At 44.4% G+C, this 16593-nt stretch overlaps 1 protein-coding gene across 1 annotated transcript; it reads left to right on the plus strand.

The window, feature by feature from the left end:
* Positions 1–15642: 15642 nt before the first annotated feature.
* Positions 15643–16337, plus strand: LOC108163761 (selenoprotein BthD). Its single transcript, XM_017299234.2, has one exon. It carries the CDS (start codon positions 15804–15806, stop codon positions 16218–16220), a length of 417 nt encoding a protein of 138 aa, XP_017154723.1. The 5' UTR covers positions 15643–15803; the 3' UTR covers positions 16221–16337.
* Positions 16338–16593: the final 256 nt, after the last annotated feature.

The following is a 16593-nucleotide window of genomic DNA, read 5'->3' on the forward strand; positions in this document are numbered from 1 at the left end:
TGGCAGGAGGGGGGACAGAGGGGCGCTCCACCAACTAAATAAATGTGTGCAACTTTGCCCCATCTGGTGGCTGCATATCAAAGTATTTGTTGCACTTTAATGGTCCGCCAAAGTGGGGCACTAAAACTTCTCGAACTTGCACTCTGGCTGGGGTTTTTTTTTCTAAATGAATTACACATTTGACATTTGGCAAACGATTTGAATAATGCAGCAGGCAGGGGCACCAACAACAGGTGTGCGGCCTCTCAAGTGCGGTTCGGCGAGAAAGCTTTTAGCGCCTAAAGGTATGCAAAGCAGTTAACAGTTGGCACGCGGCACGCGGCAGGGGCACACGCCACACGCCACAAAGTTGCAGGGCGGCAGGCAGGCCACTTCACAGCCAGAAACTCGACTGAGGCTCGGTTCAAGGCAACCCATACAAAAAGGAACAGAACCCTGCACCCTGCACTTGTCATTAGACGGTAGGTCCCCCTTTTCTGCCCTTTGGCGCCCCCTTTCGACCTTCTGCATTCTGGCATTCTGGCCACGCCTTTTGTTGCAATCTTTGGAGCAAACTTTTCGCATTAGCTCCGAGTTTGATACTCCAAAAACTATTATAGAAAAATATTTTTGCAACTCGAGTGATGGGTGGGGGTGGGTGGTGGGGGTGGGTGCACATTGACGGGTACATTGTATGGTCTGATAAGTGTGCGTGCGGCAATGGAACAGTGGTTCCAAAGGCGGTGTTGCCAGAGCGAAAAGAGGGCAGCAAACGGGGTTCGTAATAGTGGTGGAGGGGGCTCTAGTTCCCTATTATATATTCCAGCTAGTAACTAGTATTTTCCACCTATATTTTCGCACCTCTTTAGGCCACTTCGTAGCACTGTTCCACCCTCCAGCCCCCTGCTCTCGTGTGAAACGTGTGTCCTGACAAACTTTCCTTGAAAACTGCCAAATGCTTTTCCTTCTTTTCACGTATGTCCCGAGTGTGCTTGCGTGTGTGTGTGTGTGTGTGTGTTTGTGCAGTAACCATCGTTGTCGACATCGCCCAGATTGGCACTCGATAGACGCAACTGCAATGCATTCCTGCAACGTCACTCCTGCCACTCAGGACACAGCCCTACCCCTGTCTTCCCCCCTTCAATGGGGGGGGGGGTACTCCATGTATTTTCAGCTTAGTTAACACAAAGGCATATTTACTTTTTCCCAGCCCCACCCACAAAACCCGAAAGTTACTTGCATAAAATTTGATAAATTCCGCCTCAGCCCTTAAGGGGTGAAGGAGGGGAGGAGGGAGGGGGAGGACGCCCTCTGACTGACGGCAAAATCTAATAAAAAATACCATTCAGGAGCGGGCCTTGGCTGCACGTGAGGCCCTCACATTGCGGTCAAAAGTTAACATCCAGAGTGCCATAGGCAGTGGGCTCTTTCAGGACTTTGGAGAGCGAGAGTTCAACTGCCTTTTGGGCATCTTCCCCATCTTCCTCTCCCACTGGCTTTCAATTACCTTTTGGGCTTTGAAATTAGCATCAAGCTGGGAAAACTTAAAGCCGGTGGAGAGGCGCCTCGGTGCTTCGGTGCTTCGGTGCTTCGGTGCTTCGGTGCTTAACTCGAACCAACTGTTGCCGCGTGATGTGTAACTTGTCAGAAGTTCGTTGACGGGCAGATTAAACGGCAAGCCCTGCCAGGAGCGGGGAGCGGGGCGAACGCTACTCGGGGCTTCATTTATCATAAGCTGTAGAGCATTTTGTTGACACTCTTGACGGGTTTTGCAGTTCATGGATTCAATTGTGCTTTAAATCTACTACTTTGCAGTGTGCTTCCCACAGACTCGACTTCGACTTGGACTTGGACCCCCGCAATGTTTGATCAAAGACCACTGGCTTCACCTGCTGTGTCAACTGATTAAGACACTCGTACGCGTACCCATAAGGAGGATGTAGAGTGGAGGTAGATTGTGCTCATCGGAGCATTGCAAATCACAACAACCATGCGCGTTCAATTGCGCATATTGATTGTGGAATATAATGGAGCCACAGCTACAGCCACAGCTAGAGGCCTATGCTTTGATTATGCTCACAGGTCACACAGCAAAGGTCCCCAAAAGACACCCATCCTTATCCACATCCACATCCCCCCTCCACCTTCTGTGTGTCTGTGTGTGTAAACTAGCTCAGGTCTCAGGTCGCCACATCCTGCGGCTCGGACAAGTAGCATACTCTTGTGTTTCTCAGCTGTCATTTGTCCGTGTCCGTGTCGGCGTGTCTGTGTGTCGGTGTGTCTGTGTGTCAGTGGGATGGAGTCCCGTGACGAGGACAAGAGGTTCATCCGTCTCTCTCTGTGTGTGTGTGCGCGCTTGTTGCGCGACCTTAAACCACATACACTCGTACTAGTACTCGTAGTCCTGCCTCCACCACGCTGTCAGTGTAATTGTGCGCACACGGCGGCAGGGGGCAGGGGGCAGGCGGGGCAGGGGGGCTAACCTCGTTTGTCATTGTAAATTATGCGGTTAAATCGTTCGTGGGCCTAGTTCTATTGTGTTCTCTCTTTGTGTGCGTTTCCCGGACAAACCCAAAGCCCAAACCGAAACCGAAACCGAAACCACGGGCTTTAACACACAATCTTTTTCCGTCTGCTTTAAAGTATCTCCAGCATACATCCATCCCCCCTCCCCTCTAGCCAAAATGAATATTCATATGCGAGTAGTAGTTCTGTACTTCAGTGCAATTCGCCCGGCACTCGCCTACAATTTCCATATCTTTCACACATCTCCTACGTAAGCAAAAGGTCAGGGAGGGGCAGAGAGGGGCAGGTTGGGGCAGGGAAGGTAGGGGGTCTAGAAAAACTATATATGAAATGCAGTTGGCCTGCAGTTCAAGTCGTGAAAATCATCTAAAACTGCAACAAAAAAAGTAATGAAAACGCAGCGAAAGTTAAAATGTGGCATTTGAAAAAAGTGGCATAAAAATTATAATGAAAATAGTGGAAACGGAGAAGGGAATTAAATCTATTCCAACGAGGATTAGATACCCTCACAAAGCAGATGGAAAGACTTCAAATTCCATCCAATTTTTCCTGGAAAATCTCATCAAACAATTTTCCAAAGGGAAGACCAGGTCCAGTGCAAGATGTTGCTCTACCAAATATTACTAGTATTTTGATAGAAAAAATACTGGAATCGTGCTGGGCGGTCTAGTATTTTCTTTTAGAGTATATTATGGTAGGTTTTTTAAGCACCGAATATTTTAGATATTTTTTAATATATTTACAATCTTTATTATTTTTTTTAAATTTTTTTTTTAAAGAAAATCAGTCCGGATTATTCGCACATTTTAGTATTTTTGTAGCAATGGCATGTATGGATTAATTTCGACTTTTTATAACAATTTTCGGGTATATTATAGTACTTTTTTTAAGCATCGAATATTTCAGATATTTTATTATTACAATTTTTGATTATTATTATTATAGAAAAAATACTAAACTCCGTGGACCATTCTAGTATTTTTGTGACAATTTGTAGAGTATATTCTGGTAAGTTTTTTAAGCATCGAATATTTTAGGTCTTTTATTATTTTCGTTGTTTTTAAATATCGACTATCGACTAAATTTAAGTACTATTATAGAAATAATACAGGAATTAGGAATCAATAATAAGAATGGATTAATTTTTATTTTTTAGATCAATTTTTGTATTATATTCTGGTACTTTAGTTATTATTATTTTATATTATATTATATTATTTATTATTTTTTTTTATAATATCAACAATTTTTGTTTAATATTAAAGAAATATTACCAGAATCAGTCTAACTGAATAATACTGGTGCCCTAATGGTTACCCTTTTATAAGATATTATTCGATCCAGGCATTCCATATTGTATCTCCTGCAGAACTCCTCCTACCACCCTTCCTCCGCTAGTCTTATGATATTTTCCACTCTATTAAAAGTAAATTCACTCACAAAACGCCTTAAAATGCAGTGATACCCCTGCTCAAGTTAAGGGCACTCTAGGACACACAAAAAAGTAACAAAAAAAAGGAGAGAGATACCATTCCTACACAGATACTCGTATAGCACTCAAGGACCCAGAGTGAACTTTGACTTTTTCGTACCGCAGAGCCATGAATATTTGTGTTTATTACGAGTGCAAACTGTAAGCCAGAATTTGCATTTGCCAAACAGGGATACTGTACAGAACAGCAGATACTACTAGGGGGGGGGGGAGGGGGATGCAGGGATTGTGCAGAAGGATGGATGGGTAGATGGAAGAGATCCTTGATTAAAATAGTCATCTGGTAGTTGATTAAATTGTTGTATGTGCTGGCCATAATTAAATGGCAGTCTGTCGGGGGATAAGCATAAAAGCCCTTAATTAAATTTCCTTAGAGAGGCATTTGTGTTTGCCCGGAAATCCTTAGAAATTCACACGAGACCTCCTGCTGATGCCCCATCATCTGCATCTCCATCTCCGTGACGCAACAGGCTCCTCCTTTCATCCTTGATGGATTAATCTCTATCACATGTAAACAATTCACGTGCTCTCTCGCAGACACTTGCTTTTTCTTTTGTTTTTTCCCTCACTTTGTTCTTCCCCCACTCTCCCTGCTTTCCTCGTTTTTCCGTTTTTCCTGTTGTGTGCTGCTGCTGCATGTTATTTTTCAGCACTTTGCTTCTGGTTTTTCCTCTGGGCTGCGTTGCATCATAAAGTCATTTAAGCATATAAATTGCACTTTTATTCTCCCCGCCTGTCACACAAACACAATTACTCAGACACGTTCGCTCGCTGGCTCCATGGGGGTCCCGGGCCATCCAGTGAGAGTGTTGCCTTTTTCCGGGGACACACGAGAGACGCCTCTTGAAGACTTTCCTTTAAAAAAGCTGCGTTTTCGATGGGAAAACGACACTTGAAGAGCGTAAGTAATAGACATCGATGAAAGGACGCATCTCCCGCATAAAATCCGCACATTTTAAACCTCTTTCGTAGATTACATTAATCCCCATAGAATCTTAACCAAAAATACCTGCACCTCCCCGGGAGATACTAATGGAAAACGGAAGGGAAAACCCTCTTTCGTGTTCTTTGAATAATGGCAATGCATTCGCATTCAGTACTGGGATACTAGGAGTAACTGTAAACCAAGGCAGTGGCCCTAATTACAGCTCTTCAAAGTCATTCAGGCTCCAGGCGACTTTTGTCCAGGCTCCAGCCTCCAGCCACCGGGCGATGCCCAACCAGCGATGGGGCTAATTAACACGGGGTGGTTGTGGATCCCAGTCGCAGTCGCAGTCGCATTAATAATTCCATCGCAAAAGCAGCCCAAAAGCCAAAACGAGTGCAAGCTCATTTCGCATTTCGCATACGCCAGAGAGCCACAGCCACAGGCTTTTGTCATCCACTGTCGGCATGATGCATACTTTCAGAGCAGACTGTACGGCTCTGTTGTGTGCGTGGGGGGGGAGGGGAGTGCAGTGGCAACAACAAATTATAATGCAATTGCAAATGCGCGTCGTTTGTTCATTTTTCTGTGTGTGGGTGCATGGGGGGGAGGGGGAATGTGCGCTTGTCTGCTGCATGGAAAATTTATGTGTGTTTTCCCAGCATTTCCTGCATTGCATTGACATTTACTTGGGTTATTACCGATGCTTTGGGCCAGCCCATTCCCCAGCCCATGCCCCGTCACCCCGTCACCCGCAAATGCGACTCATTTCGCATAAATGCAAACAGCAATTGTCGCTGGGAAAACAACCCATCCCCCTCCCTGTCTCCCTCTATCGCTTGGTCTGTATCTACTGCCATTTTCCTGTCCGTTGGCTTGTTTTCTGCGGTTTTTCGGCATTTTTCCGCCAATTGTTTTTTTCCTGGCTTTTCAACACTTTTGCTGGAGCATTTTTGTGTTGCGATTCCGCGGTCAACCGCATCCTGTCAGCGGACCCTCAACGATTGGAGGCAAACCAATCCTCAGTTGCATTTACCTGACTTTAAGCGGAAAAATTCCATATGAAAATGGTATCTATATTGCTATCGAAGTCTAGGCCAATAAATGAAAGATTTCTTAGGGAGGAACAGAACTTATGATACTTTCCTCTCAAGCCCCAAGGCAGGCACTGATTTTGTTCGAAAGTAAAGGCCAAGGAGGTCAAAGTAGTCCTCCCTGATTCCAAAAAAAGACCATAAGATACATTTTGATAAGTTTCTAAGGGAATCTGTGGCATCTCCCATAGAATACATTTCCCAATTGCATTCCTTTTGCCTTTGCTGGAAAAAGATACTCTCCCCCCCCCCCCCCCCATGGAATGGAGCAACTTGTTGCATCTGAAAGAGAGAGATACAATTATAATTCTGTTGATAGGAAAACTTTTAATCGGCTTAATGCATGGCGAAACTATTTAACTAATTCCAGGGGTAGGCATCCGCCGGGCTGCAGCACACCAGAGTCAAGTCCTGTGGCTGTTCGATGGCATGCTCGTACAACCGAAAATGTATCCACAAGATACACAGAGTGTCAGAGGCGGGAGGGGGAGGGAGTATCGCACTTAGCTGAGTATGCATAAAAGCGTAACGGTACATAATTTCAATGCTTGCACAAACTTTAATTAAAACGACTTTACCGAGCGCTAAACATCAACGCCCCCAGGCGACAAACCGCACACACACACAGATACCCCAGACACAGATACAGATACTCCATGGCACACATTGATGGTGGGACATACTCGTAGATACACTTTGCTCCACTGCTCCTCGCTCTGCCCTGCTCTGCCGCTTGACATGACGCTCCTAATGAAGTGCATGAATACCTTCAACAACATGTGGAACAACCTGAAACTATGTCCGTGTGTGGGGAGAGTGTATCTGTGTGTATCTGTGTGTATCTATGGTTGGGGGCGTGTGTCTGTATCTACGGGTATGTGCGTGCTCATAATCATTTTGATGGGCACGTAAAATTCAAACTAAAATCACTCGAGCGTTGCCGTAGCGCCACCGCCACCGCCGCAGCGGCAGCGGCAGCGGCAGCAACGGCAGTTGGCAAAACCAACAAAAAATACGGAAAAACAACATCAGGGAGAGGCCGGGAAACTAATATACAACAGTTGCACGTGACTTTGATATTGAAAATGGTGTATGCTCCTATGTGTGTGTGTGCTGTGTGTGTGTGTCTAGTGTGGATTTGTTTGAATGGGCCTCCCGCGGCGCTCTGTTAAGTATTCTATACAAAATGGCATTTCAACATTCATTGCCAGGCAGACATCCCCACAGATACGCAGATAAACAGATACACAGACACAGATACTCACTAACTCACTCACACACACACACACAACTCAAACAACTACAGACCACATCATGCTGTCGGGATTTATGAGGAAACTTTGGATTCTATTTAATAATATTTGCTTAAACCCTGAAAAGGGGACCCAAAGTTGGGGAAAAAGGGGAGGTAGGATTTGCTGGATCAGGGATATATATCTACCTTGTATGTAGATATCTGTGAGGTTTTCTTTGACAACAGATACGATCTTAAAGATCTCTCTACATTCGATTCAATCCACATCGATTGCCCCTGACCTGTTGATAGAGCATAAAGGCTATAGAGAACATACGATCGGATGGATATGGGTTTATTTTACACACTTTATATATCTTCGAGATCCCTTACGACCTTTAAATGTAAGATTTTCGACTAGGCTTAAGAGCTCAGGCATAGTCTATAGCCATATAGGCACTCTTTTCAGCTTAGTTTTGGTTTAGTTCCAAACGACACTCCACTGCTGTTTATTTGACGATTTCCGTAGCCCCTAAAATCGAATCGGAAACGCTGAAGCCCTGCCCATGCCATGATGATGGGTCTCTAGATTATCTTCTCCCCATTACAGACCGAACTTCAGGCCATTGTTCTACCTATTACAGACCAGAGGTCAGACCACAGTTCCCCCACAATTACAGATCAAAGTCCAAGCCCTGCTTTGGGAATTGGAAAGAGTTTTGACCCCAAGCGTCATGGATAAGCCATTGAGTTTGGGGCAGGCTAGCAGTGATTAAACGGCCGGTGGTAGGCAATGATAGCCGCAGGACAGGCTTTAAGTCATACCCGTAATAGCCGCAGCTGTACAGTAATCTAATGCAATAATTAGGTAATTAATCATATCAAACACAGACACACCGCACGCACCGCTGGCACACCCCCACCACCCACCACCCACTGCCCACTGCCAATTGGTCGTTAAGTCAGGGGGAAAGCCCCCACCACCCACACCCACCCACACATCCCATTCAATATTTTCCTTTGGCTGAGAGCCCCCATTCTATGCGTTCCTTCTGTCCAGAGATTAGCGGCAGGCCATAAACTGCTAATTAAAGACAAACAAAACACTTTAAAAATCACAATGAACTGAAGAGCCACAACACTCCTCTCCAGACTTCCTCCCCCGCCCCTGGAAGCCCCCTCTGGTTAACCCAGACCATCGGCCGTGCCTCTTTTGTGGTATACAAATTGAAAAGAAAATATTTAATTATAAACGCAAGAAAGCAGACGGTGAAGCGTTTACCTGTTGAAGAAAACTCCTCTCGCGGGGAAAATGCGGAAAAGCCCCCAAAAGCATACATAAGAAGAGCTAATGGAATTTATTGTTCTGCTTGCCCGCAAAGAAATTTATGATAATGCAATAATAAAGTACACATTCAAAAAAAAAACACAAGATACCCGACAGAATGCTGTTCCAGTTGTGGATTTCCTTCTGAGGGGAAATAAAAGTCTTAACTGTATGCCGGTATTTTATTTATTATATATCGTTCATTGCCTTAAAAAACGGAAAGCTTTCACATACAAAAAAGAGCATAATAAGGGATTAATCACAGCTGGTTTAATGGAAATCGAAATGGAAATGTGCATATTTTTCTGAAAGAAAGAATAAAATAGAAGCGAATCCTTTTTCTTAGGGTTATTCGTGAACAAAAACTTTATTTAAATATCTACAAAAATCATCAATATCAATGGCGAAATTAAATTTCAGAATCGCAATAAAATTAAACAAAAGTCCGTGGGATTTGCTTGGCGGACAAACCAATTAGGCTAACGCTGTTGATAATGAATAAATTGCAGCAAGAAACAGGCGAAACAGATACAGATACATAGCCATAGAAGTAGAAAGAGATACAAAAAGAAACAAAGAGAGAGACAGAGTGGCCGAGGGAGAGGCAGAGGGAAGCCTGAACAATTTAAAGCCCATCAATTCGGGACAAAGGCGGCGCGCGTTGAAAACAATTGAGCAGTTAATGTTTTTGTTTGCCCAAAGTCCACGAGGAATAAAATGGTGGAAAAACCGTGGGCTACAAAATTCAGATACTACGGGGGGAAATGGTGGGGAAAGTCATGCCCCCAGATTGGGGATAGAACAGTGCCTAAAATAGGGGATTGTAGAGGGTAGTATTGGGGGATGGATGAGGGAATGTGCCTCAAATTGAAGATTGGAGAGCAAGTGAAAAAAAGAAAACCATTTGCGACTTTTCTTTAGGGTTTTCTTAGGCTTTTCTGTGGGCAACGTGCCGGGCCGAAACTTTTAATAATTGAAATAAATAAAATACAAAAAGAGAAAGAAAGGAAGTAAACATTTTTTGGGGATGGCAGAGGTCGTAGAACCGCCTGGGAAATCCCCCGATGAGTGGGGCACAATCTATGTTTGTATATCAATGAAAACTCATTTGGAGCCATAACAAGCGGAGGCCGGATATTTTATAAATAACACGGATATGCCCGCCGGACACTCGTGTGCTCCCTGCAGTAGAAGAAAATTTAATCAAGCGACGGGCCCGGCGAATTATTTTTGCAAATTCATTTACGCATTTTCGTTTTGGGTTCCTGCCGCCCCAAGATCTTCCCTCCTCGCCATGGGGCATGCAAAACGGTTTTTAATCCCCAGCATTGTTGGGGCGTCTCTGGATTCCTGAACAAACGCATTGGCCAATTTGTGGCAAGCTACAAAAGAAGAGAAAAGAAAAAACGAATAAGTGAAACTGAAGGTTGAAGGCTGCTGCCGCCGCAGGCCCTGTGGCAGGCACGAACTGAGGCATTGACAAATGGAGCGAGGCCACTGACCGGTTTACTCGGTCATCTATAAGTTTTAGCCTCCATTTTGAGGCGTCCTTGCCAAGAGCCTTCCCCTCCCCACCCCACCCCCTCCCCGACCACAACCCTCTGGACAATTATCCTAATGAGTGTGAGAAATGGAAAGTCGTATCGCGTCATCCGCACTGAAAATAAACGGATTATTTTTATGGTCGCAGTTTTCTTTAAATATTTGAGGGATTCGTTAAAATTTTGGTGTCACTTGCTGTTCCAATTTTGGCATAGATTTTGGAGCAGAAGAGCCGAAATTAGAGAAGAAGAAGGAAATACCGATTTTGATGCGCTCCAATGAAATATTTGTGCGCTCAAAAAAAATTTGCATTGAAAATATACGCGAACAATATAATTTTGTTCTACTCTTTTTTCACTCACCTATTATCTATTTGCTGTTCTTTTTCCTTGAGATTCGATTCTGATGAAGAAAGACAGCGCACGACGACAAAACCGCACCGAAACCGCACCGAAACCGCACAGGCAACGAAACGCACGAAACGATTTCCAATAAGAGCACAAATTCTACGCATATTAATTTAAGGTGAGGCACTAGGGGGCGGGAGTTCGTGAGAATACACCAAGCGGGAGAGAGTCAGATCAGCGGTCATTGGGAATGCCTCACCCTATCACGAACTTCACTTTTAACGAGAGCACTCTCTCCTTTTTGATTCTCTTCTTCACTGCCCTTTTGCACCATGGAGTAGGAAAAGGACAAAACTGGACGAATTTTTCGGCTAGTTCTCAGGCATGCACGCACACACACCTAAAAACCAGACAATGAAACATTTTTGATTTTACACATGAAAAAAAGAATTAATACAAAAAAAATATATTTTTTAGTCCACATATATATAACATATATATTGAATATATACACATAGCATATATCACAAATCGTTGCACTTTTCCTTCGTAGATCTGCATTTTTGCCGCCATTTTGCCTCCTTCTGCGCCCACGCCCTTTTCCAAGCACTTTTCTTGCACTAAAACACATTTAATTTGTACAGTTATTTATGAACTTCATTTCAAACAGCTGCGCGACATTTTACACGATGGATTTTCACCATTTTCCGAATTTTCTCGAATTTAAGCGCGGAGCCAACTTACAGAACGAGCGCTTTGACCGACGGTAAAATGAAAGTGAGAGCGCTGCAAATGCGTTTATTCTTTGATCTCCTGTTCCTCTTCCTAATTGATCTCTCTCGCACTCTCTCTCCAGCTACTTTTGCGAAAACGAAACGAAAAAAAGCCGTGACAACGAGACAATAACAGATTTTAGATTTTTAAACTTCTTTCTCTGCTACTGCAAAGAGGGATCAGTTAATTTAATAAAACTAAGTCATTTCACCATACGCTGCACCTTCAACGCGCACTGCAACTCTCTCACCTGTTTCGGCTCTAGATCTCACTCAAACTCCCACACTCTTTTGATCTCTCTTTTCAGTAGCAGAGGAAAATGACAAGGAGCATGATGAAATTTTACAAGGTGGTCGCTCACTTGATTCGGGTCTTTTTACGCTCCGCACTACTGAGAGCACTTATTGGTGAGAGAGAGAGAGCAGCACCAAGCTGTTGCACTGAGCAAAAGGTGTCGTGAGAAGAATGCGCGCTGCGAGAGCGGACCACCATCATGAGCTTAAGCAGCTGCAGAGAGCGTGGGAGGAGAGTGGGCAATTAAGAAGAGTAGCAGGCAAGGGCGTACCCAGTTATCAGAAGGGGGGTAACTGGCCGCCCCTTCAGCGTGCTTCAACATATTATCATGTAATAATCGCTGCATATTTAAATAAAAAGGTTTTTGCATAATCGATTTAATATGAATCAATCTTCCTAAATTCATGTAACATCATCATCTAACGCGTAACAATCACGGTCCCTCTTCGCGAAATACTGCGTACGCCCTTGGCAGCAGAATGAGAGATCAAAGAATGAACGAATTCGCAGCGTTCTCACTCAAATTTTTTCAACCGGTCAAAGCGCGCGTTCGTAAGTCAGCTCCGCGCTTAAATTCGAGAAAATTCGGAAAATGGTGAAAATCCATCGGGAAAAATGTCGAGCAGGTGTGTGAAATGAGTTTCAGCGCAGTGCATATATAAATGTACAAATTAAATGTGTTTTAGTGCAAGAGAAGTGTTTGGAAAAGGGCGGGGGCGCAGAAGGAGGCAAAATGGCGGCAAAAATGCAGATCTACTAAGGAAAAGTGCGCCGATTTGTGGCATACGTGTATATATATTCTATATGTGATATGCATATACATATGTGGATAAACATATAATCGGCAAAAATTCTTTTTTTTCGTGTGGAAAATCAAAAAGGTTACGTTGTCTCGTTGTCCGTTTTTTCGTTTCGCTCTTCGTTTTAGCAAAAGTAGCTGGAGAGAGAGTGCGAGAGAGAGCAATCAGGAAGAGGAGCAGGAGATCAAAGAATAAACGCATTTGCAGCGCTCTCACTTTTATTTTACCGTCGGTCAAAGCGCGCGTTCTGTAAGTTGGCTCCGCGCTTAAATTCGAAAAAATGCGGAAAATGGTGAAAATCTATCGGCTAAAATGCCGAGCAGGTGTGTGAAAGGAAGTTCATATATAAATGTACAAATTAAATGTGTTTTAGTGCAAGAAAAGTGTTTGGAAAAGGGCGGGGGCGCAGGAGGAGGCAAAATGGCGGCAAAAATGCAGATCTACAAAGGAAAAGTGCAGCGATTTGTGATATATGTTATGTGTATATATTTTATATATGTAATATATACATATGTGGACTAAAAAATATATTTTTTTCCAATAATTCTTTTTTTTCATGTGTAAAATCAAAAATGTTTCGTTGGCTCGTTTTTTATTTTCTTTGATCGCGTGAGTTGCAGCAGTGTGTGTGCGTGCATGCCTGAAAACTTGCGGAAAAATTGGCCCAGCTTTGTCCTTTTCCCACTCCATGGTGCAAAAGGGCAGTGAAGAAGAGAATCAAAAAGGAGAGAGTGCTCTCGTTCCAAGTGAAGTTCGTGATAGGTTGAGGCATTCCCAATACGCCCTGATCTGACTCTCTCCCGCTTGGTGTATTCACACGAACTTCCGCCCCCTAGTGCCTCACCTTACATTAAATTAAATCAAATTAAATCAAATTAGAGGGATGCTTTTACGGCGGTGCGATGGTAAGTAAAAAACATTATAATTGATATTTCTTATTATATTTGCATATTAAACGATTAGTTTCGAATGTGAAAAATACATATTTAGCTGAGATTTACAATTGGAGGTCCCTTAATTTAAAAAAGTTAAACCAAACTCTAGGGCTTTGGTCACGGCTGCCATTACCATGTCTGAAACCACAACTACGGCCTGGAAGAGCATGTCTGTCAATTCCGGGATATCGAAAGCAGATACTAAGCGGATCAAAATCACGGCAAGGACCAGCATGACAACCGGCCAGACCAGCGAGAGCACGAAGCGAGCCATCCAGATAATCACATACCAAGTGATCACGAAGACCAGTACGTAGCCGATGAGCGCTCCCAGGTCCGACGACAGCGACATGTTCTTCACGAAGTATTCGTAGAGAACCGTGTGGAGTGAAGCGTCCCGCCAGTCGCCGATTTCATCAGTACTGCGCCTGTTTTTCCACTTTTCCTCTATTTTGGGCTCCATTTCAGGATTTTTTGTTATTTTTTTAGATTACTTTTTTTGAGAGATACGAGTGCTCGTTGTCAAATGAACTGAAAAATCCTAAGGCATGCTATGCTTTCGGGAACTAGTTGACACATGGACCTTAGGCCTATCATTAAATGCCCGGAAATTCGAGCAAATCTCATGGTTCAACAAAAAAATTGTAGGGGCTTGTTTTAGTCTGAAACAGGGGCCTATGTCAGATCGAAAAAATCTGGAAAAAGGCTAATGCTTGGTCCAAAAAGAGTGAAAATAATGCCACATTTTCTAACGTTTAATTGGTTCTATCTCATCGTACCGCCCCCCTGCCGCCCTGTCCTACGGTTTCCCAAGGGAAAGACCGTTTTGCACCAATCATACGCTAGCTTTAAATCAAAATTTCAAATAGTTTCTCCTTAGCATATTAAAGTGGTTGGGGCTTAGACATCCCTCTGGCTATTTGTGACTCCTTGTTAGGTGCTTTGCCAACACAAGGATAAGTATGTTGATCCAATCAGAGGGAACAGCAACCCAATCGTCATCGTCATCGTCACTGCCACGTCCCGGCCATCGCCCAAAGACTCTCCGCCCGACTCCGACCGCAATCCACACTCCGCTGTCCACCGCATTACGGTTTTGGCTGAATATATTTTCTCTGGGATTTGCGGCGTCTGTCAACTGTCGTCGGTCACTGTCGTTGGTGGGCCATCGGTGGCGGCTCTGCTGCTCACGTACCGACCTCTAACCCCTGGCTGAGCTTGCAATATTATCATAGATGGTAGATGGTGGATGGCAGAGGGTAGAGGTGGAGGTAGAGATTTTACTCGTATTTTATATTTATTTTTATATTATTCGAGGGCAGTGGAAGAGGCAGTGGCAGAGGATGGGGAAGGGGAAGGGGAGGGGGGAGGGGGAGCTGCTCTACATTCAATAACTGTGAATAAAACTGAATAAAAACTGAATGAATGAACTGCTGGCTAACCTTGCCGCTGGTTCTGGGGCACCGAGCACAGGGCTCTTTTGCTACTCTGCTTTGTGTTCAGTTTATTAAAATATATTTTTCCCCCTCCCCCCCCCCACACCCCCCTCACTTCTCCACCACCCTTTTTCTATACAGAGAGAGAGAGGGAGAGGGAGTGAGCTTTCCCTTTTGTGTGTGTGTGTTTTCTTTACTCTTTAGCTTTGGTAAATTTTGCAAAAAATTTCCTTTATTTAAAATATACTTTTCATTTTTTTTTCGAGTCGCCGCAGGTCAAAATGTCAGCTGAAACTGGACGATATATACGGAATATGTATTTATTTTCTGTTGTATCTTGTACTATTTTTTTGTGTAGGGTATTATGGTTTTTAGAAGAGTTTTGTAATGCCGAAAGGGTATTTTCAAGTTCCATGAAATATAGAATAGATCCCATATTTTGTATCTCCATTGAGTGCATCCAAAATGGCATTTGAAGCATTTCTCCCGTCATATGAGCTTATTCAAGATCAGTAATATGTTCTTTACTACTATAATAATAATAATATAATATTCGTTATATTAAGAAGAAATATCGGTCGAAAACCGCGTTTTTTCTACCAATTATTATTCTTAGAATAACACGTATGATATCTTTATATCCCATACAAAATTATGATTTTTTATATTTATTCCAATTAAAAATAAATTTAATAACTTTTTCCAGGGTATCCCAATCGTCCACACCCGACTGCCAGTCACCTTTCTTGTACTTTATTTTATTTCATTTTTTGGACTTGTGGCCTCTGCATATTTTATGCCCATTTGCATGTTCTTTCCACGACCTCGTTGTTTTTTTTGCGGTGTTTCACTCTCGAAGATTTATTTGTCAGATACGCTCTTTTTTATTTGATTTATGATGGTGCCCCCACACAATGGGGCCTGGCGGCGGCCGCCAAGAGTTGATAAGCAGCCACCCAGGAGAATCCTGTCGAAACCTGAGAGCTCTGCCTACAGTTCTAGCCACCTGCTCCCCCCGACGATTTCGGGCTCTTCCACCTGTCCAGCCCTGCCCAGCCCTGTCCAGCCCAGTCCAGTCCAGTCCTGTCCAGCCCGACAATGAGCGACAAGATGCCACTGGACCCCAGTCAGCCGGTGCTGTACATTGATCATTGTCGGTACCGCGAGAATTTCCGCCGAGACGCCCTCCAGCTGCACGTCTCGCTGGCGGAGGCCTTGCGGGCCCTCCATCCGCGCGTCAAGCTGCAGCTGCGGATCAACGAGCACGGTCCGCCGGAGGAGGAGGGCGCCTTCGAGGTGGCGATTGCCGCCACGCCCGCCGAGTCCCCCTCGGACAGGCAGCACATCTGGACGGGTCTGCGGCGGGTGCCGTTCGCCGCAAAGGTGCCGCATGTGGACGACATAATCACTCCCGTCTGCAATGCCCTACAACTGGTGCGGGACGACGACCACACGGACGGGGAGTCGCACCGAAGGAAGATGGCGAATCTGAGACGCAGTCGCAGGCCCCGATGAGGGGGCAGAACAGAGCCCAATAACAGTAGGGCAGGGATAAAAGTGGGAGGAGAGTGTAGGGCAGTAGAGGAATCTCCTGGGGAATAAAATTTGGAGCAATTAAATCCCTGAAAAGTAGTGCTTCCTGAGCATTTCATTGCAGTCCTCAGCGATACGGGTAAAGACTCCTAATGCTATGGGCTGGCCAAGATAGTCCTTTGCCAGCCTCACATTTCGCAGTGGAGAAGGATATCTGAGCAGGATAACACTAAGGACCGAAACTAATGAAAAGACAAACTGTGTGCCGCCAGGAGCCGGCCTGAGCTGAGCTGGATCCTGCTGCCACTTTTGCTGCGCACTAAATTGTGATGTGTAACTGCGTGCAGGACGCCGC

This window comes from Drosophila miranda, chromosome 4 (genome assembly GCF_003369915.1).
Source record: "Drosophila miranda strain MSH22 chromosome 4, D.miranda_PacBio2.1, whole genome shotgun sequence".
NCBI lineage: Eukaryota > Metazoa > Arthropoda > Insecta > Diptera > Drosophilidae > Drosophila > Drosophila miranda.